The following is a 23,073-nucleotide window of genomic DNA, read 5'->3' as shown; positions in this document are numbered from 1 at the left end:
AATAAAAATTCATTATTTTACAGTGAATCGTACATTCATGAAGTGTTTAAAAATTTCATCACTACACTGTATGACGTCAACAAAAGAAAGCGACATCTATGGAATGTTTGTAATACTCCCTGTGGATTTGAGAACAATGGGAAGGCTTTTGTTGCAAGGATTAGGCAGAGATCGTGCCCTCCCTCGGGTTTTTTTTCCCCTCTTTGTCTTAACTTCTTCCATGTTTGACGTGTGTTTTATGTGTGCTTTAGGGTCAGCTGAGTTATGACGTGCGTGTCGTCATTAAAAGACACTAATCGTGACACATTTTACTGGGAGGTAGCTTTTTGTTGGTCATTCAATCTCCGTCGCATCTAATAACGTTTTTTTAGTGCTGCCATCGTCTTCCCCTCAAATTGCTTTTACTATTATTATTTTAATTGAAATAGTGACGTTCTGTGACCCATCATCGGTAAGGGTTAACATCGTTGCTCTACATCTTTGGATTGTTGTTGCCGTCCATAGAGGTAGATACATGCATACTGATTTTTTTTTCTTTTCTGTTTATTTAAGGACGCTGAATCACCATTTCGTTCAATCTGATCGAGTCGCGTGGAGAAAAATTTTCGCTGCGAATATCCTCGAGTGGAGCCGAAGCGTCTGTAGACGGATGTTGTTTACGTGATGTTGATCTAGAGGTGGACTGGGAGAGACGTCCGTGTAGGTTGTTCCTAATTCCGCTTTTTTTTTCGAGAAGCTAATTACCGCGTAAATCTCGGACCGATCTTTTTTTACATGTTGGCTCCCAAGAAAGCGACATCTCCGTCATCGACGATGCCTGACGATACCGTGGTCCAGGGTCAGACCTCGCCAACGCCAGTATTCTCAGAGTTCCAAGCCAAGAGTCGATCGCCAGAGTTTCCCCAAGAGTGCACCTCGTGCGTTCGGCAATTCGACAAGTGGAATGAACACGAACAGACCGCCTTCGTGCAGCTGCTACTCTCGAAGATGCAGCACCACCAGCACAGTCGGATCAACGCTTTCCTCAGACCCATGCTTAGAAGAGATTTTGTCTCGCTGCTGCCAGAGAAGGGCCTGGAGCATATCGCTGAGAATATCCTGTCGTATCTCGACGCCAAGTCACTCTGTGCTGCCGAGTTGGTATGCAAGACCTGGTACCAGGTCATCTCTGAGGGAATGCTGTGGAAGAAGCTCATTGAGAGAAGGGTGAGGACGGATTCCCTGTGGAAAGGGTTGATGGAGCGTAGGGGCTGGATAAAATACCTCTTCAAGCCGTCTCCCGGAGAACCGCACCCAGACCACATGTTCTACAGGCGGCTGTACCCGAAGATAATCCAGGATATCGAAAACATAGAGAGGAATTGGCGATGTGGCAGACACAACCTGCAGAGAATAAATTGCCAGAGTGAGACGAGCAGAGGAGTGTATTGCTTGCAGTATGACGATCTTAAGATCGTCAGCGGTCTTAGAGATAACACGATAAAGATATGGGACCGCAGTACTTTGCAGTGCGCTCAGGTGCTCACTGGGCATACTGGATCTGTATTATGTTTGCAGTACGACGAGAGGGTCATCATCAGTGGATCGAGTGATTCGACTGTGCGAGTCTGGGATGTTAAGACCGGAGAGATGCTCAACACCTTGATACATCATTGCGAGGCTGTGTTACATCTTAGGTTCAACAACGGCATGATGGTGACTTGCTCGAAGGATAGATCGATCGCTGTGTGGGACATGGTGTCGCCGACCGAGATCAACATCAGGAGAGTGCTGGTTGGCCACCGGGCCGCGGTCAATGTCGTGGATTTCGACGAGAAGTACATAGTGTCTGCATCGGGCGACCGCACCATAAAGGTGTGGAATACCTCGACCTGCGAGTTCGTGCGTACCCTGAACGGACACCGACGCGGCATAGCGTGCCTCCAGTACCGGGACAGGCTCGTTGTAAGCGGCAGTTCTGACAACACGATCAGGTTGTGGGACGTGGAGAGCGGTGCGTGCCTAAGAACACTGGAGGGGCACAAGGAACTGGTCCGGTGCATACAATTCGACAACAAACGCATAGTGAGCGGCGCCTACGATGGCAAGATCAAGGTCTGGGACCTGGCGGCCGCTTTGGATCCAAGGGCGCCTGCCGGGACTCTGTGCATCAGGACGTCGGTCGAGCACACCGGGAGGGTGTTCAGACTGCAATTCGACGAGTTCCAGATCGTCAGCAGTTCCCACGACGACACCATACTCATCTGGGATTTCTTGAACTGCAATCCGCCGCCGGAGCAACCGTTGAGGTCACCGAACCGTACTTACACATATGTTTCTAAGTGATTTAAACTTTTTTTCCCCTCCACGGTATTATTATTATCTTCTAGGAAACTCTTGTTATAGTACCCAATTTTTGAGAGAACATTCTGGATAAGCTGGTTGTAATAAACAATTTAAAAATATATATATACATATATTTTTTACAATCATATTCTCGAATATTTTTGTCAGTTCATACATTTTGTGTCCGAAGTGTCATATTATTTTAAGTTTTTTTTTTCCTAGTTTTTTTTCATACCTTTTTTTTTCGTCGGTTTATATTTTCTTATATAAAGTTGTATTGCATGTATTAGTCTTATATATATATGTGATTTTTTCTCTTTCTCGCCCCCGATCATTGAATATCACTGCGTGATTTGATGTTCATAGATATTTATTTCCATCTCGAATAATTTATTAGGGCTTATCAAGTAATCAAATCAACCTCCAAAGTTGCATGTATATACCTACAATGTAAAGCTTTCGCTTCTAAGAACACACACCTGGTGTGAGTAACATTAGTGTTCTTTGGTATTGAGTCACAAAAAACTTTATATATATTGATCGATTTCACACATTAAGATAACCTTACCGTCTGGGAAAAGGTTTTTTTTTTTTTTGCGACTTGTGAAACTGTACGAGAGGCCACTTTAGTGATGCATAGCAAGCACGTTTTAATCACTTTCATCGAGCCAGTTGTGCGACATAATTGGTCGATTTATAAATATGTCGAGGATGATGAATCTTTTTTTCAGAAAACTGTTCTATAACGCATTGTGAGAGTTTACAAATCTTTTGAACGGTTGTGAATTCTTCGCCTACCTTTAATAGAATTATATGCAAATAAAATATGGTAAATATTTGTGTACATTACTATTAGGACTGAGAAATCGTTTGTATTTTTATTTTATTTATTTATTTTATTTTTTTGTGATTCATCACCTGACGATGAACTTTTTTTTCTTTATTTCACCGAGCCGTTCTCGGCTTCTCGCTATATGAGTTGAGACATTCCCATGTATTGATAACTTGTGATAGCTTCTTATTATTCTTATTGCAGTATTTGATTTTTTTTTCTGTAATTTCTATCCGATTCATGAAAGTGTGTATTTGTGGAATGTATTACGCATTGGTGGAGTTATAGTTAAATTTGTTTTACTGTTTAAAAAAAATCCAGTTTTCCCTAATCGATCATTTATATGTAATGCATATCTGTGTTAAATCCATTAGCTGAGAATTGTACAGCTCCCTCTTCATTTCGAATGAAATTACGTTTTGTGACTGATGGTAATGGAAAATGGTCATGTTCAAATTGTGGTCGATAACAGACATTTTAATTTCAGATAATAGTAATTTCCGATTTAATAGTCGAACTTCAATATCTGGAAGCGCTTTCTTCCATAGACTAATATTGTTTTTAAACTGTCAAAAAAATGTATTTTTCAGAAAATACATTGCAATGGACTGAAATTATGCTTCGGGATAGTGAAACTTTGTGTTATTGGAAGTTGAACTGTATATTACGATTCATTTACTGATGTTTTGAATTTCACTTTTTTTTTTTTTTGTTCGCTCAAATTTACCTTCTATTTGAAGCTTATGAGTGTTCTTTGCATGTACACAGGACTTGATAAAATCCTAGGCGGTGGCAAGGGCGTAGCCAGAAATTTCTTTCGAAGAGACCAAAGTGATAGAACAATAGATTTGGCCATCTTTCTTCTGTCATTTTCTCACATTTCGTGGAGGACCAGACCCCCAAGTCCCACCTCGCTATGCCCTTGGTGCTAGGTCACCATGGCATCTAAAAAAAATTGGTATTGGCACCTAAAATTTTCTCTGAATGATTACTAGCTCATGCAAAAGAAATACGCTTGGTTCTTAAAACATTTGGTACCCGCTAGATTTTTTTTTTGATTTGTTAAGCCCTGAATATAGAGTTGTTATTATGCAGTGTTGAATTCCATTTTGACAAATACCATTATTGCAGAGAGAAATCTCGTTTTAATTCTTTTAAGTTAATAACACTTTTCTAATTCCCCAGATAAGTTTTCATAGGAACAATGCAAAAACTGGAATTCCTTTACAACAAAATTTCGTAATAATGATGCAAGTTCTTCTGTCTCTTGGAGTTTGTTATAATGGGATTTGGCTGCAGTTGAATGCTTTTGTTCTGTAAATCTTGTTTAATCTCCTATGAAATCTACTTTCTGCGATGAATATTCAAATGGGTAAATTCCAATACATGGTATACTGCTGCTTGATTTTTTTTTTTTAAATTTCTGGTGTAATTTGACACTATTTGCTAGGGTAGCCGAAAAAATAATGGGAACGTCTAAAAGCATTTAGAAATGTCCCAGAGTGTGATGGTATTGATGAGACATCACTGTGTAATCAAAACCTTTTTGACAAAAAGGTATACATCATATTGGAAATTAATCATTCAAAAGGTATAGGTTTCCATCACTAAGGGTCACTCAGAATTGATTTGAGGCTATTATATCGTTTCGGTGGGAATTTCTTCTTTGGTTATGGCAGTGAAAGAGACAACTAAATCTGATATTCTTCTGTGCATTTATGGGACTTTTGACAGTCATGTATTGGGTTTCTTACGCCCATTGGCATATGCAAAAAGGGGGTTGTGGTCCTAACCCTCCTCAAGCCGCGATTATAGTGTTGTTTTGCAGGAAAAAAACATTAAAAACCCTTCCTTTAGGAGAAAAACTCAAACCTGCCTTGAGCAAATTCTGCTTATGCCCCTGATCAGTAAATTATTCTGCACAAAATATATTTTTGAAAAATTGCTGAAGGAAAATTTCACTGCCCCATGCTTAAAAATAAAACCAGCAGGACGGCTGTAGTAAGCTCAAAGTTTCGAGCGAAGAGACTGAACCACAAAATTTTGATCTTCCCTGTATGTGAAAATGAATAGAGCCTGGAGCAAGAATTATAGTCTGCCATTGATGAACTTGATGTTCTTTGATGTATGTTTTCAAAACGGCACGAAAATTGAAACCCTTAAACATTGCCCAGATTCTGTCCCTTTGTGAGGTTTGGCCATGCTGATGTTACTGGGGCTGCACAAGTAGGCGATATATATTATCTACTTGCAGAAGAAGCGATTGTAGATTTTGCCCAATTTTGTAAAAATCTGGTCTAGAATTATGACCTAGTTTGTAAAGTGACCCTTGAATAATCCATACATTGTCGTCGAACTGTGTATTATTTGACACAGAAAATGAACAAAATATACCAAAAATGTAGTTCTGTGAAAAGATATATTCTCGGCAATATACTGATAGTGTATGAAATATAATGCAGTGGTTTATGTTTCTCTTATACCAGGGCTTTTGACAAATCCCAGGTTGCCATGGCGACTAAAGGTTTATTACCGGCACCTAAAATTTTTTACCTCTGATTAATGAATTTAAGGATTACACAAAATTTTTGGAATTTTTTCCGTGTGTTTATCAGCATGAAATGAGTTCTAAGTCTCGTAAGATTCAGAAAAAATATTTTTTTAGGTACTTTTTTGTCCATAAGAAAAGTTTGGCTCTTAAAAAATTTGTCTGGCTCCTATTTTTTTTTCCCCCCAGTTTGTCTAGCCCTGTCTTACACATGGTCATGAACTGTTTAATTGTAAATTTTTTAAGTAAATTATAAGCATTCATATAATTTCATTGTGATAAAGTGGAACCTCCGATGTGTTAGCAGGCATCTCCCACCAACAAACACTTTCAGAGCCCATGGGAAAAAGGATTCCAATGAGTTTAGATTAACAGCCCCAAAGCAGAACATGCCAAAATCGAATTCTAAGTAGGAAACACTATTTTTTGGGATTTTTATCGCAAGTCACATATTTCCAGTCAGCCGAGGGCACGTTGCAGAACAATGCAAAACATTCTGCTGTGGATTAATGGACACCTTCCTGTTGGCAGGCAGTTTCAGTTCCGTGGGTATTTGTTTTCGAGACGTTCCACTTTCCTTATAACCATTTGCTGCTTATATTTTCTTTCGTGAATTGATTTCATGAGTATTCAGTGAAGTCACTGTTATGTTTAAATACAGTGAAATCTTGATTCTACGACACTCTATGGACCATATAAAAAATATTGTCATACTAGACTTATTGTTATATCGAAAGGTGGCAGAGTTTAAAATTCAACTGCAAGTATTTTCAAACAAGCCTGAGAGAGAGAAAAAAAACCATGTTTGTGTAGAGGGATTTATAAGTATATTGAGTATCGTTGCAGTGTGATTTCACTGTATGTAAAATTTCAGAAATGGACTCGGAAAAAATGTGTCCCCCACCCGTGGATTGCTTTTATTCATTAAAGCCCCAGGCTTTTTCACTATCTATTGGTTACAGGGACCCAAGTAAGTGAAAATAGTGACTTCAATGAGTATGATATCACTACCCCCTCCCATCCTAATGTTGAAACGTTGCTGACAGAGAATGGTCCACCAGTTTATTTCCTGCATATATTTTGTAAATTTTATTTTAAATTCTATCCAGGGCTTGACAAATCCTAGGTGCCAGGTTGCCGTGGCCTAAATTTTTTATATATGCGTACTAGCTCGTGCAAAAGAAAACACTCAGCTCCTACGCTATCTGGTTGTCTCCTAGATTTTTTCTTCATTTGTCAAGCCCTGATCTTTTACCAGTGAAAATTTTTTAGTCTTATTTATTCTGTTTTAGTGGCATTTATATATTTTGTGGATATTCACATTTTCTTTAGAACCTTCTATTAGTTTTCCATCAATGAATGTTTTTGGTCTAATTGAACATGGCTGCACAAATTCGAGACACCAGGTTGCCATGGTGACGAAAAAATTACTATTGGCACCTACAATTTTTTTCGTGTAATTATTAAATTGCAGGCTGCACGAAATGTTTGGAATTTATAGTAGCATATCTGCCAACTTAAAAGAGGGTCCCTATTCTCCCTGAAAAATCAGAAGAAACAAGGAAGCGCCTAAAGATAACTCCTTCAATCCTGAAGTTTCTTCAAAGTAATCTCGATTTTTGGTTTCATTGCGAGTGGAATATTCCTAGCCTTGAGTTGAATGGGAGAAAATTTGGGAGCCAGAGGCAAAGACGTGGTAGGTCCCACAAATGTACCTAATCCAGCATCAAAAAACCTCACTGTATTTCTGAATTACAAAATCCACAGGATTAGATTTAACTTTTTTAACTCTATTCAATGAAATACCCAAAGATTCAGACAATGAGAAACCCAAAATGCTTGTGCATTTGCGTTTTGAAATTTGCAGTTGTAATCTGACCTTGTTCCCAAACTGCACTTCTGCAATGCATGAACCTAGAAGTGAAATTTTATTTCCTTGAAAATCCACCAACTCCTCACAAAAGTTTTTCTAATCTTAGGTTTGTAGCAACACAAAGTTTCAAAAGTTTCTTTAGAAATTATAAGATCTAGAATCGATCTCAATTTTTTATACATGGTTCAATAGGACCTCAATATTTTGCTTGACACCAGAAAGTAACAGAATTCAAATATTCATTTTTTGATTTTAATTTCATGTGTATTGTGTTTGCTGTATTCATTTTTTAATACCTTTGGCAATACCTCTACATACAGTTTGTATGTGTCCTTTCTTGCAACAATGCTTGCGAGTCACGGATCTGAAACAATTATATCTATCGTGTCATCAACCATAACATACGTAGTTGCTATTAGAGTTATTTCTTTTCATATTTCACTTGATCAACAGTCAGAAGTGTCATGAACTGAATCATGATAAGGAAAAAGCAATGTCGAAATTAACATACCAGCTCTTATCAGTTTGGTAAACATCCCGTAGTTTGTTGCCAGTTTGGTACTCGTTGAAATGTATGTCCATATGGAAGAGGTGAACTTTTTGAATTAGTACATTTAATACATATGCACCCACACTATAAAGGAAGAAGCATGAAACAAATAGCCATTAACAAGGCAGCTACATGATTGCAAATGAAATCAAGAGAGCGAGAGACAGGAGCAGAACGGACAGCAATCGTAAATCACAATATCATTATAAACAAGCGCAGAATATATCTATCAGATGCTGCCATCTATATGAAGGAATTATCTTCCTTCAGAATTCCTGCTTCAATAGATTTGTCCAGCCCTGTCGTTGAACACATCACTCATATCTTCATTTTCTAATGCTTCACAAGAATCCATAGTTAAATATCACATTGTAAAAGTGCAGTCAGTTGATTCCTAATATAGAATATACCTTTTGTCATGCAAGTTTTCAGCTATGGCAAAATATAGCGATGTGTCACCAATATCATCCTCCCTGACATTAAAACGCTAGATGTCTTGAGTCTGGGCTTGATCAATTCCAGGTCCCTATGGTGACTAGAAAATCGGTATTGGCATCTAAAATATTCCATATGTGATTGCTAAATTGAGTCCAAGGATTGCATAAAATTTACTGAATTCATTATGCAACTCCTTGTGTTAAAAGATCTAATCAAATCCCTAAAAGTGGGGAAAAAATTATTTGGGACTTTTTCCCTTGAGCAAAAACACATGGTTGGCTCCAATGGATTTGGGCTGATGCCTAAATATATATATATATAATTTTTTTTTTGATTTTTTTCAAGCTGTCTTATGTTCTATCTCGTCTGTAACCCTGGTAAATAGTGGAAATTCGCATTGTGATGATAAAAAAAGGTAGGCAAACAGCGATATACCGTATCTTGGGAATTTATAGCGCAGTCTTGGAACTTGAATTGTTAAAAACAAATTTTTTAAAAAATTTCCCATGTGTTTCGAAAGCTGTAAAATGTACATAGCCCTGCAGTTATAAAAAACCCAATGAAATCTTTCATTTCTATTAGATATACCTGGGTTTTCTTTTCATTGCCGTTTCTATGTATCACATGACTAATGAGATGAATACCATATGTTCAACACCTACAAAAAGACAGTAAAGTCAACATGTTTGCTCAGATCCGGCCGAATCCTGTGAACTATGCGGCCGCAGAAGGTTCCAAATGAAGGGGGTGATTTTATTTATCACCAAAATATTATTTGCTTATGCTTGAAAAATGTTCAGAACCTGCCTTGCGTTGTCGTCTACATTAAGTATTTTGGAACAGTGCCGCGCAGAGGTTACTTAAGAGTAGTCAGAATACTCTCTCAGCCGCTTAAGTGCTCTGGAACTGTGCCGTAGTGATCTGTAAATACATTGTGTATCATTTTACCTTTTGTAACATTACCATTTAGGCCATCTCGCAGCTTTACAGCTGCATTCCCAAAATATCTCACTAATTTTCATCTGCTTTATTTCGGTCACCCCAAAATATCTTTGTTTCTTATCCCAGCTTTTATTTGCCAATGTGGCAATTATAATGCAGATCAGGAAAATTTCAAAAACGGGTTAAGTGGTCTGTGAATGAGCCACTGTTTTCATATCTGTAGATATGTTGTTCCTCAAGTGATGCAAAAATGCATGAGTTAAGAGTGATATGGAAGTGTCGCTTAGTTCATTTTTACAAAAATAGATCTGAGGGTACAGGTCACATTTTGCCCAGGGGCCATGTGTTGATTATACTCTTCTATCTCGCTGGGATCATTTCGCTTCTCTTATGGGATCAAAGTTGTTCGAAAAACATGTCTATAAATGAGTGAAAATATATTGTGAAATGTATGAATTTTTGTTTTCTTCTGTTATTTTGGGTATTCGACTCTGCAGCGCCATCAGTAACTCCATTGAAATCATGAATTTTGCATGTTTTTATCTGTGAGATATACTTGCTATCAACTGGGTGTTGAGACCATTAATGAATAAATGTGTTAGTTATATTTATTAATAAATATATATATTTAAGTAATTTACACCTTATATGATCCTCTATTGGAGATGAATATTATTCCCTTTGGCAACTATAAATGTCGAGTATCTCAATATTTTTCTATATGTTTTTGTAGAAGAAATCTATGGATAACACTATTTCGCCATCATGAAACCAATGACTTTTTTTCAATCAAAATAACTTTTCATTATTGATATCTCGAGTATTTTTCAAGTACAGGGTGGTGGTTCTAAAAAAAACTTTGCCGATAAACTAGCCCCAGCTGTCACAAAAATCAATGAAAGCAAATGAAATTTAAGGTGACCCAGAGTATGCCCTCGAGGATGGGAAGAGAAAACCCTCTCTCTCCAGTGACAGCAACAAAATTTTGAATAATTCAAATGGCGACACTTATTTCCATGAATTGCTTAGTGATTCATGCCATGAAAAACCAGGGATGGTGTTTGAATGGCACCCCATAGAAATAGGTGGGAGACACAGACAAAGATCTTACCAAGGAGTTAGTGTGCTAACCCCCTCAATAGAGGAACTTTCTGCAGCAGTAATTTAATCTGCATTGGTTATTTCGACATGTTTCTTTGTGTTTAGTGCTGGCATTTATCACGTCACAGGTACCGTTTTAATGCCATTTATGGTTTTTTTACTTTGCGATCCATAAAAAATGGGTGTTGCTGTTTCAATTTTTTGCTGTAACCATAACCAAGGATTTTGGTTTCCTCCTCATTTTCAAGCGCAAACTCTGACAAGTATATCTCGAATTTCATTCATATTTGTTGAATTTTGCTGTTGCTAGGGTTTTTATATCGGCAAAGTTATTTTATGGCTACCCTGTAGATCTGGCTGAGGGCCATATTATTTTGTTCATGTAATTTTTGAATCTTTTTTTTTTAAATCAGATGCAGCAGAAGCCTGTTATATTGCTTGCGTCAGAGACCAAGCGAAAATTCTACTGCATGCGAAATTATTGCTTTAGGTCCATAGGGCCGATACACATGTAATGACTGCATCCCGGTGTTTTTATTTTACAGGTGAAATGAGATTGTTCCCCCCTCCCCATCACTTATTTCCCTTTTCAAATAACTTTTCTTCTCTATTGAGACATTTTTTGTATAATTACCTAGTCGACTTAGCTTTTTTATTCCCCCTTGAACATTTAGAACAAGAATCGTGTTCTAGTCAATAATTTCTACCACATGAAATGATGCAGTTACATTCGTGCATTTCTCTATTCCATACACTAATGGCTTGCTTCTACGTGGCGTCTGTGACTAAGGATAATAAGTGTGCATTGCATATGGGAAATGTTTCGAGTAAAGAGATGTACAGTGATGTATCAATGTTGTATGGTATATTCAATTCCAGTGGTTTATGAAATCGCAAATCAAATTATTGACGTATGTTTTTCAAATTATGTCAATCTCTGTGCACTTTTTTCGGTTTCGTGGTGCTATTGGATGATTAAGTTGGAACATTTTTGTAAAGTTCTAAATCAATCAACGTGATGAGAACACGACAGTTATTTTCATGGTATGTATTTGTGTTGTGTGGTATGAGTTGTATGAAAGAAATCGTTCTCATATACAGCTAATTGTATGATGATTAAACTACTGATTCTACCCATATCTTGCTCCTATGTACGCATTACTATCCCATTTTAGATGAATTCTTTCTTTCACTCTGTGGATCACGTGCATGTGTAATTTCGTGTATTTATGAATAGTTTAATGAAATGACCAAAAAATATTGACTGAGTACATTTTTTTATATTCAGTTGTACGAGAAGCTATCTTGGGAAACGATATCTCGTTATGGAAACAGTATATCAATCCATTTAATGTGTAAAAAAAAGGAGAAAAAAGCCATTTTGTAGTGCTAGTTTTTCTGTAGTTGAAACTGAATAATGAATAAATGTTATTTGAAAGTGATGTTTGAAAATTGTCATTGACAGAGTTTTCGGACCTGCTTTCACTTGATCCCCCAGTATCAAGCCAAGTGTGGAACCAGAGGAGTGCAATCATCCCCTCTCAGGAGCTGGATAACATGGGGTAAATTTGTCTGTCTGGTAAAGTACGAGATTATTCAATGCACATAAGATTGTATGCAATAAGTCGCTTCTCCAACATTGTCCTAGATCCGCCTACCCCCCATTTCATTTGCAGCTGAAAATGTCTGCATTCACAGCTGAAGGAATTTGCCTTTGCTTAGGCATGGATCCAGTGAGGAAGGTGTGTGTGTGATAGGAACAATGTCTCTCTCACCTTCCAAGAGTTGAATGATATGGGAAAATTCGTCTGCCCATATAATACAGGGTGGACATATAAAACAGGATTCAAAGAACTTACACAATTTTTCCCCTCCTGACAGAACGTCATGGATCCACGCCTGTACCAAGTTTTTGAATATGCATTTCACAGCTCTCATTCAACTAGTTCCGCTTCAACTCGAACAATCATCATTTAGATTTTTCCAATTGAGCTGACTGAAATAAAAGGGCCTGTGTTCAATGCTAGTTCAAACAGCAGAGCATATAGTACTTACAAGATTTTCTATACAGTCAAACAATGTGTACATGTTGTTTCACTTGTGCCTGCCGAGTAAGCTAACAATTCACATTTTGTAATCTAAGGTGAAGGTACTCATTCCAAAATGTATCATGCATTGCTGATAAAAAAAATACTATGCAAATCGCCCTAGGTTGGAACCATGGAAAACAGAACATCTTAACCCCTTCATACAGAGATGAATTCAGGTAGGTTAAGGCTATGAGTGCAGAATATATCTCCCTGTTAAAAAGTCTCGCAGCAGAGATTCAGACAATAGCCCCAGCAAATAGTCTAGGAACAATTCACTGCCAAATCCCCTTTTGGGGGACTAATGCGGGTTTTTTTATTGTATATGATGGATATTTACAAAGAAAATATGTACATGATATATACATAAAGATATGATGCAGCTATGTAAACCGACGATTTCTATACACATCATTCAAAGTCCTGGTCACAGTTTGTCCCGGGGGGTCTCTGGAGCTGTGACGTGGTCGCTCCCTTGTTCTATGTGCAGTGTTGCTGCCAGTCTGCTGGATCTTGTAGGCTGCTGAGGTCTAGTCGCTTATATATCTACCCTCCTTTCTCGATGCTCTTTTTTTCAAGATAGCACGCGAGATTCAACAGTATTCTTCATTCTTTTTTTTTTTCCTTGAGCCGGCTCATCCTCCTAAACCACTCCTTCACCAGCTCTTGTATAATTATTCATTCATTACACTTCACTCACTACGAGTTGAGAAAAAAGCCAGTTTAAAAAAAAGACAGCAGCACTACACATAACAAGCATTACACAGAAACAAACTTCACGGAAGGTTCACTATGTGTGTACACGCATTCCAACATATACCAATTTGTTAGTTCTGTAGAAGAATATGGAACAAGGTGCATGTCTGGTTTGGTAGAAAATATTGGGGCCCATATATACAAATTAGGACAAAAGTTAATGGTTTTTCAGGACCCACTGAGCCCGTTATTACCTCTGACTTCACCTAAAGGCTTTTGGCAACAGATTTAGGCAATTTGTATTTGAAGTGTCTGAAAAATCTCGTTTTCTTGTTCGCATGTTAGAAATGGAAGGGGGAAGATGAGTGCAGTAGATTAGGCGATATCTTTTGTATTTTTTTTAAGAAAACCAGTCATGCTGGAAGAATAAATATTTACCCAGCACCACACAAAGATATAATAAAAGGAAAAACAACTTCCGTTCATAGAGCTACAAAAAAGCTGTTCGATGATTAGGAAAGAAAGAAAACGAAGAGGTGGAATGAATGTCATTTGCGTTAGGACGAGGTATCTAGTCCCTGATCGTTAAAGAGGTTAGCGATGAGTGGGACCCAAACTTTTAGGTCGTTGTTTTCAACTTCGGTAAAAACATCTTGCGGTGATAAGACAATGTATTTTATGTGAATTATAAAACAAAATGAAAAATTGAAGTACAAGCTTTATGAAAATTGATTAGAAATTTCAGAATTATACTCATGTGCAAATTTAAGAGACTTAGCACATTTTGTCCAATTTCTGAAAAACTGTGGACAGATTTTAATGAAATTTGGCATGAATACACAGTTATAACAGAGAAAGACGTATCATACAAAAGTCATAGTATGCACACATGATTGTCAGTAAAGCTCATCATAACAGGAATGTCCAAAATCCATGTTGCGAGGTCGAACCGAAAATGAATATTACATGGAGTATGGTCCCCTCTCAGTCAGACAGGTCACATGGAGTGATAGCATACTGAACACTCAATTGAGGAGTCCTTGTGGCAATTGGTCCAACTCCTGCAGCAACAGTTTTCAGCTGCGGGATGGTTCTCGGAGGGGGATGGTAAGATGCAATTGCCTTTCCAATAGCGTCCCAGACATATTCCATAGGGTTTAAGTCAGGAGATCTGGCTGGCCAATCCATACACCGAATATCCTCGCTTTCCAGATAATCGTTGATCAGGTGAGCCTGATGTGGACGAGCATTGTCGTCCATGAACAGGAACCGAGGGCCAACTGCGCCCCTGAAAAGTCAAACATAGGGATCCAAGATCTCCTTTCTATACCTCCTAGCAGTCACGGACCCTCTGCCAAACACATGGAGGGGTGTGCGGCCGTCCAACATGATATCTGCCCAGACCATAACACCACCTGGTTCATTTCCTTGATGTGGGAGGGATGGTATCGGCATGGCCCCCACACCCTGGAGTAAGGCCCCTAGGCTGGAATCTTTTGCGGGCCCCCAGACCAGACTTTCACGGGTCCCTTTATGATGGATTTATGTAGCCTAAAAAAACAAAATAATGAAAATCGCCCCAGGGCTGGAGCCTTGCCAGCCCACCCCTTGTGGGGGTGGGGGGCATGGGTATCGGTTACCGGGCTCTCTTCAGATGAGGGTAAGTCGAGAATCAGTGTCCAGACTGAATCTCACTCGTCTGTGAAGAGTCGAGTCAATCACAGTGCCCCACTGAAGTCTGCTCCAAGGCTGGTGTTGTCTGCACCGTGCTAAACGCGCTCTCTTATGTTCTGCAGTTAGTGGGACGCAAACAGCGGGTCCTCTGGCATAAAGCCCTCTTTCATGAAGCCTTCGGGCAACAGTAAACCGTGAAACTCAAGTTCCAAGGCAGCATGCAGCTCACGTGTGACCTGTTGCGCTGTAGCAGTCCTGTGCCTCCGCGCTGAAAATCGATCCAAATAACAATCCTCATTGGTCGTCGTGACTTTTCGACGACCTTGTCCAGTTCTTGATATCGAACCAGTGTCCTGAAACTGTTTCCACAGGTTGCAGACGACACTGGGCGTAGCATCGAGCTCTGTAGCTTCCTGCACCTTGATTGCCCTGCCTCCAATCTACCGACGACTCTCCATCTCATTCCGTCATTCCATACTTTTATGGCTACTCATTTTACCTGATAGCTTATAAAATTTACCAAACTCTTGCGAGAAACACAGCGAATGTCGCCGAAAAGTACGAGATTCCCCCTCCGTGGTCACAGCTCCGCCCACCCGCACGTGTACGCTTACGTATTCGACAATTTGCATACTTCGGTGGCATTATTAGTACCTTTGGTTCAGCACTTTCTGTGAAAATAGACACACACGCAATGTGAAAATTCTCTTAATTTTGCACACGAGTGTAATTAAGAATATTTAATCATCAAAAAAATAATCTCTGATCAAAGCCGTGAGGAAATAATATCAATTTTCGTCCGGAAGCTCAACTTATTAAGGCAAAAACGTTAGTTTTGTATAGGCTAACCATATTTCCTCGAGAGAAATACGGGACATCGGGATTCCCAAATACGGGATATCGCCAAAACCAAAGTTGATAAATATTGTTGAAATTACGGAAAAATCACAATGGTGGGAAATGATGCATTACTGTAAATTGCAGTGAATTAAAATGTATTCCACGAAAAAAAAAAAAACCGTTTACCAAGGCAAATGTGGGAGATTAATGTTCCCATATATAGTTGTAATTATCTTAAAATAATGTATGAGTTGAAAAATAATTTCAATCTTTGACTTCAATAAAGAATAAAAATTCAAGTAGGCTTCGTGTGAAACACAGGAAAAACTGGGAGACTTTTACCAAAAAGTCGGGACGGCCGAAAAAACCGGGGCTGTCCCGGAAAATACGGGACGTATGGTCACCAAATCGAGGACCAGATGGCATTATATTAAGTGATTTTGTTTTAATCATGACATGATCAAAGCAAGAAAAGACGAACGGTTCCCGTCAACGCAGTGGTCCAAATCAAAATAACAATAAATATCACAGTGTCACAAATATAAATAATAAACACGTAATGTTTTAATTGAAGGGCTTACGTAACCGTAAGAATTGACGAAATTTCTTTGGTAATATTATAATTATGATTAAGCTTTCAATTTTTGTCACGTGCGACGTACAGTTGAATGGGAAAATGGTCAAATTTTAGCTGTTTAAAAATATCTCGAAACTTGCGCAACGTTTATACAGCCGCTCTCTCCCCCGCAAAAAAAAAACAAAAACAAGCAAATACTGTATTCGGTAAATCTTGCTTATAACGTTTTTCAATAAACCGTCATGAATTAACGTTAAAAGTGGAGAAACGCCTTAAATGGGAAATCTCGATGATTATTAGTAAAAGCTGGGACACCACGAAAATAAGTCTTACTTAAGTGGTAACGTTATAAGCGGGATCCACCGAAGGGTTATTATTATTATTATTAGTTTCAAATTTTTTATTGGCTCTCACAAAATCTCAAACCACAAACCATCATGAAATTTACGCCGGGAAGTCACATAATATGGAAAAAAAAAAAGAAATTATCCGAAAATATTAACTGAAAAAAGCCTTAAATTTAATGACCGAAACTTTATAGTAAATTTTTTTTTTTAACTATATTCCTTCAATTATTAAATTCGTAGTTTGATTTTACGAGAGGTGGATTTACAGGGAGGGGGAAGCTATTAGCGGGTGGTAAGTTTATACAGGTGGCAAAATTGAAGAATAAATGGTCGAAACTGGGTGGGGGAATGAACAAACAGGTTCTAGACTAGAGAGAGCATAAATTTCACCTTTAACCTCTCCTACAAGATTGAAAGAGAGTGCCAAAATGTATGTATGTGCCCCGGCTGACCAAGTATCTAGTTATGGTCCCTGGTCAAGAGAACTAGTGGAATGATAGAAGGGTGGAAAATTTTTTTTACATCCACAGGGTTGTGGTAAAACCATGAATCTGCTTCTGTCTAGAGAGTGAGGAACTAGGCCAGTAAGTGACAAAACGATGAGTGTAAGTGACACAGACAGTTCACATGCATGAGAGTGACCTAGAGCTCAGTGAGCAACCAAAAGTGACGTGCAAGCATGGGGATGACCGAAACAGTGTGCAATTATGGTCACTCATAGAGTGACCTAGAGAATGAAGTACTAGGTCAGTGAGTGACTAAAAAATAAGATAAAGCAGCAAGCTTGTGAGTGTCCAAAACAGTGTGCAAGCATGTGAATGATCAGAAATGGTGACCTAGAGCAGTGTTTCTCAACCGCCGGGCCGCGGCACGGTACTGGGCCGTGACATCATTCGCACCGGGCTGCGACTGAACTGTCGTTTCATTTTCCCCCATTCAGTTTCCGTTAATCATGTGTTTGAATGGGCCTTCCACTTACAAAAATAAATGAAACCTGGCCGCGGGCTTCCAAAGGTTGAGAACCACTGACCTAGAGAACGAGGGACTACATCAAAAAAGTATATGCAAGCATGTGAGTGACCAAAAGAGTGACATAGAGAGAGCATAAGAGTGACCTAGTTAGTTTGAAAGAATGTAAGTGACCAAGAGAGCAAAGGACCAGGTAGATGAGCAAGCGAAAGAGCAACCTAGAGCGTATGCAAGCATATGAATGACCAGAAGAAAGACCTAAAAAGTTAGGGACAAAGGTCAGTTAGTGACTAAAAGAGTGAGGGACAAGGTCAGTGAGTGACCAAGAATGTATACATGGTAAGTATGTGAGTGACCAAAAATATGTGCAAACATGTGAACGACCAAGAGAGCGTGCAAGCACCAAGAAAGTGTGAGTGACCAATTGAGTAACTTTGAGACAAAGGCAAATTTGCAGGGGCTGAGTGGCATTTGCAAAGGTTTAATGAGTTTTTCCCAGGGCAGCTAATTTGAAGAATGAGTGTTTATGAAAATCAGACTGTAACGAGAGCAGGGTGCCAAAATTTGTATAACCCAGCTCAACCATTTTGTTTATTTTTACAATGGGAGAGGTGGCCCCTCAGGACTATATTAACATGCTGTGTCACTAGGGCATAGCCAGGAGGCCTCCGGTGCAGTGGGGTTGCACTATGACAGTGTTGCCAACAGTCAAAAAATTTTCCAAGTAGATTTTTCACAAAAAATAACCAGAATTGATTTTGGTCATTATTCTCATGACCATGTGTCCTGTATTTCCTGTGCATTCCAGTATTTTCACGTAATTTAATAATGGGCTACTCTAGTGCACAGAAAAAGTTTTTAAACTAGAAAAACAGCTAGCAACAAGATGGGTATTTTTTCCACCTAAATGGCCGAAAAAAAGACTAGATCAAGTTGGATAATAAGCAAGTTGGCAACACTGGCACTTGGAAATTGAGACCTGAATTTATCTTTTTCATTAATTTTGGATTTATTTCCTTCAGTGTTGCTGAAACTATTTCTTTCGTTTGTTCTCGAATTATCCTTTTCATTTGCAATGGAATTATATTTTTCATTGATACTGGAAATCTTTCATTTTTCGCAAACAATTCCTTTCATTAATTCTGGATTTGTATCTTTCATGAGTTATAAAATTACCTTTCATTAATACTGGATTTATATTTCTTTCATTAATTCTCAGTTCATATCTTTCATTAATTAAGGAATTATCTCTTCCATTAATTCTGGAACTGTCTCATTGATTCTGGAATTATTGCTTTCTTATCATTCTAGAATTATCTCTTTCATTAATTCAAGAATAATCATTATTTCAGGAATAATCATTCATCAATTCTGGAATTATTTCTTTCATTTATTCTGGAATGATAATTGCAAATCTTAGAAAAAAAATAATATCTTTCTCTTCCTCATTTCCTTTCGAACTCCTATGGATGCCCTAAGAAAACAATGGCAGTTGCACTGAGAGACAGTAAACACATCTGATAAATGATGTTTGGGACAGCATTCTAAGGATCGCTGAGGTAGAGACATCTGACGTCTTTCTCTCGACAGTAATATAAGCTCGATGATTGGCACTGACCCCCCCCTTTCATTATTTCATATGGGGAACGCTAGCACTCTTATGGTAGGAAAAAAGAAAAAAAACGAATGTTCCTGTGACACGAGAATATATAACGATGCATGGAAAAAAATTCATTGCACTATTTCCAAAGATTTTTTAATATTAAAAAAAGAAGCTAGATTACAACCAGGGTACTAGAAATTTTGTCACCTGAGGCAAATAATTTTTTGCCGCCTCTTGGATATGACTATCTAAAAAGAGTGTTCTTTTTTCACATCTCTTACTCAAATATGGTGATTCCTAAAGTGCGGGTCGCAACCCCTGGAAAAAGGCAGATTACGCTGATAACGTTTATCTGTGGCTCCATAGAGTAGTCTAAAAAAATCATCACCTGAAAGCACTAAATGGGCAATTGTGAATGTCATCAGCTCGCTGAGATGTCCTTGACAAAGACTGGTGCCGCTCCGAGGAGTCACAGTGCACACTTTGAGAAACATTGGTCTAATCCCATAGGAAGACACAGACATTAAATTACCCAAAAATTTAAGGTGTTTTTTGTTGGAGACAAAATTCTGACTGATATTTAGTTGTTGATATTGCAGGCTGTCAGATTGCAATAGGGGAATAAGTCATGTCAAAACAAGCAAAATATAATATTAAAAAGACAGCTGCAGAAAAATGGCATAAATATAGTGGCTTTTTATGGCACCTTGTTCACAAAAAATGAGTCTGTGTCAGATGATTTAGATCACAGACTGAAGGAGAACAGATTCAGGTATACTGTAGTGGCTCTCAAACTTTCCTCACCTGCAGCTTTTTCTTGCCCTAGTCAACGTCATCCATGGCTCCCCAGAGCAGCCTAACAAAGACCCCCCTTGAAGCAATGAACAGGAACATATTAATATCGCAAGCTTACCACAACACCCCTGACAAAGGTTGGCTAAGAGCAGCGATGCACCCCTTGGAGAACCACTGGCATACAAAAACGAGCAGGCAAATCATTCCTGACCCTATCCCTAGTATGGTATTGGCCGCAAGAATAGTGTTAGTCAGAGATGAACAATGAATCCAAACTTGTTGATATATTCTGCCAGAAGGAATGTTGACTGGAAAAATGTTGATGAAGAGTAAAAAGATCCCCTGCAAAGACGAGAAGGAACCTAATTTCAGAAACCATTGAAGACCTGAACCTAAAGAACCAGATGCACCCAGGTTCCCATCACTTATGTGATTTCGAACCTTCGTGAAGAATGGATACAACTGGAAAAGATATAGTTTGGCTGTCTATGTCCAGCTGTCCAGTATATCTGGAGAGGCCGGTGGTGCTTTTCGGAAGTGCAGAAAAGGACGTGCATGGCCCCCACATCATGGAGCAAGGGCCCCTAGGCTGGGACCTCTTACGGGCCCCCCCCCCCTCAAAAGAGAATTTATAGCGTGAAAAAAAAAACAGAAAATGAGAATCGTCCCGGGCCCCAGGGCTGGAGCCATGAGGATGTGTATTGAAATGAATTGAGCATTGAATAGCAACAAGTTGAAAAGCATTTCAAAATTATTGTTTACTTGCACTTATTTACCCCACTCACGGTTTCCTCTTAAAATAATTTTCATGTGCAAAGATCTGCGCACACATGAGAGTGAAAACACCATCATAACAAATCTCATAAAAAATGCCTCCCCTGTAAACATGCTGCCCTAGGTGGATGCTTCATTGCCTCATGCCTGGTGTCGGCCCTGATTACATTTAGATGGTATTTAAAAAAGATTAGATTTCCCACTAGCCTATTTTCACCAACCAGACGGCTTAAAATTAGACCAGATCTAGTTGGGAAATAACCAAGGTGGCAACACTGTACTGTAATGACAAGATGCAGTGCTATGATTGTAAAAGTATGTGAATTGGTAGTATGGTTCTATTGGTCTACTTGGTTCCATCCAAGTAGAATGCCCCCCCCCCCCCCGAAATTCTACTTCACCTATAATGATCTTGAGACAGTCCTGGGTAGCTCTTCTCCCAGTGGGCGACCCTTCATAATCCTATTAATGAAAAACCCTTCTCAGCATACATGCATGAGTATCAATTGATACAGTATTACTCTCAATATGTATATACTAGAACGAACCGTAACACTACTTGAACCATATCAGCATATATCCAGTATTTCGGTGAAGCATGCGTAGGAATTGGATTCATGTACCCCACTGTAAACTTTTACTAGGTAGGATGCACGTAAGTTCAGTGAATTTAGTGATATGCTCGGTTTTGAGATAGTATGGAGGTATCAAATAATTTTTTGCTGACCTGTAATTCAGAATTAATGAAATTTATCAATTGGTTATAATGATTTATTGTTCATGCATTGTGTATGTTAAGTTCTTGTTTAAAATCTCAGCAGGCACCATGATTCGTAATGGCTGAATTGAATGGTAATTCCTCCGAAATCAGCATGGAGCCCTCGGAAACTACTAAAAAGTCTTCTGTGAGTATGTTCTTTATCTGTTTTTTTGGTTTTGTTACTTTGCATACAAAATTTCATAACGCAAGTTTGTTTTTGTTTTTTATAAACCTTGGTATTGATTTTCAACATATGGGAATCGAAGCGCACCTAAAATGACAAAAAAAGGGGACATGTCCTTTAAAGGAGGACGGTTGGTAACCCTAACCTAACTGTCTGAGTATGTATCTAGTGTTATGCGTGAAGTTAGTGCTGCCATCTGTATTTTGAATTGTGAGTAAAGTGTAATGCCTGAATATTCGTACAGTTGTACTGTAGTGACTTCTGACAAGCGCTGGACCATCAAGGTGCCGAATTTGCTGTTTGCTTGTTTTAAAAATTATTGGGCTGGAGGGGAGCTCCAAAATTAAAACTTGCCCCGGGCAACAGTGTAAATTTTTTTTGTGTTTAGGCATGATGAAAATACATTGAACGTGAAGATTTTGAGTGTCAGAATGAATAAGATCTTTCACACGTATTTGGCGTGCCATTCTGAGTTTCTCTTTTGAAACGTAAGCAAGAGGATCCTCCAAAAACAAGAAAGTGGCTACTGGAAAAGCAAAAGTGTGAAAAAGGAGAAGAAAGACAAGAATTAATTGTAAATCCATGTTATATCTCTGAAGGAAAATACGTACAGATTAAAATTTTTGGTGATAAAATGACTGAAAAAAAAACTATTTTGCTAGGTAGGAAATTTCTAAAATATGACCAATCGCTCAAAAATGCTTAAAATAAGACCAATAGCTGAAATACGCCCACAAAATATGGCATCATAAAAAAATATGATGTCAAAAAATCTGAGCCCTAGTTACAATAATTGACATATTCACATTAAAAACTTGCTGCAGTGTCTTAACACAACCTATCCTAATTTTTTTTTACCCTGGAGGGTTATAAATCATGTTTGACGAGAGTTATATGCAGTCAAACTGCGCTATAATAAACCCCAGTTTGTAACTATGGCATGGTTCCCATTACGTGACAAATTTCAGATGCCACATCGCTGCTGTGGCTAGAAAAGCGGTATTGCCACCTAAAATTTTCTAAATGGACTTCTTAAATTGGATCTAAGAATAACACATTTTTCTAATTTCAATATAGGAAGTTTTTTAGCATTAGAAGAAGTTGCATAATCCCAGAAAAGCTGTAAAAAATATTTAGTGACGTTTTTCTTGAGCAAAA

The 23,073-nt window shown here is 38.4% G+C and overlaps 2 protein-coding genes across 4 annotated transcripts in view; both read left to right on the top strand.

The window, feature by feature from the left end:
• Window positions 1-198: 198 nt before the first annotated feature.
• slmb (beta-transducin repeat containing E3 ubiquitin protein ligase slmb) lies at window positions 199-3,587 on the top strand. The gene is made up of 2 exons (XM_089248783.1): window positions 199-451; window positions 553-3,587. The coding sequence occupies exon 2, from the start codon at window positions 775-777 to the stop codon at window positions 2,323-2,325; it is 1,551 nt and encodes a 516-aa protein (XP_089104909.1). The 5' UTR covers window positions 199-451; window positions 553-774; the 3' UTR covers window positions 2,326-3,587.
• Window positions 3,588-16,410: 12,823 nt separating this feature from the next.
• The window catches only part of LOC149071009 (uncharacterized), a 40,121-nt gene continuing 33,458 nt past the window's right edge, over window positions 16,411-23,073 (top strand). Inside the window, exons 1-2 of one of the 3 annotated variants that reach the window (XM_089248853.1) lie at window positions 16,411-16,517; window positions 21,790-21,876. In XM_089248853.1, the coding sequence (XP_089104979.1) occupies window positions 21,808-21,876 (69 nt within the window). In that variant the 5' untranslated portion in view covers window positions 16,411-16,517; window positions 21,790-21,807. The remainder of the gene's footprint in view (window positions 16,518-21,789; window positions 21,877-23,073) is intronic. The other 2 variants (XM_089248855.1, XM_089248854.1) reach the window with 2 other exon arrangements.

The sequence above is a fragment of the Pholcus phalangioides genome, unplaced genomic scaffold, assembly GCF_987345545.1.
Source record: "Pholcus phalangioides strain wild (caught in Gottingen) unplaced genomic scaffold, Ppha-v1.0 ptg000020l_1, whole genome shotgun sequence".
Taxonomy (NCBI): Eukaryota; Metazoa; Arthropoda; class Arachnida; order Araneae; family Pholcidae; genus Pholcus; species Pholcus phalangioides.
Note: the sequence above shows the minus strand (reverse complement) of the source record. Positions and strands in the feature narration are given on the sequence as shown.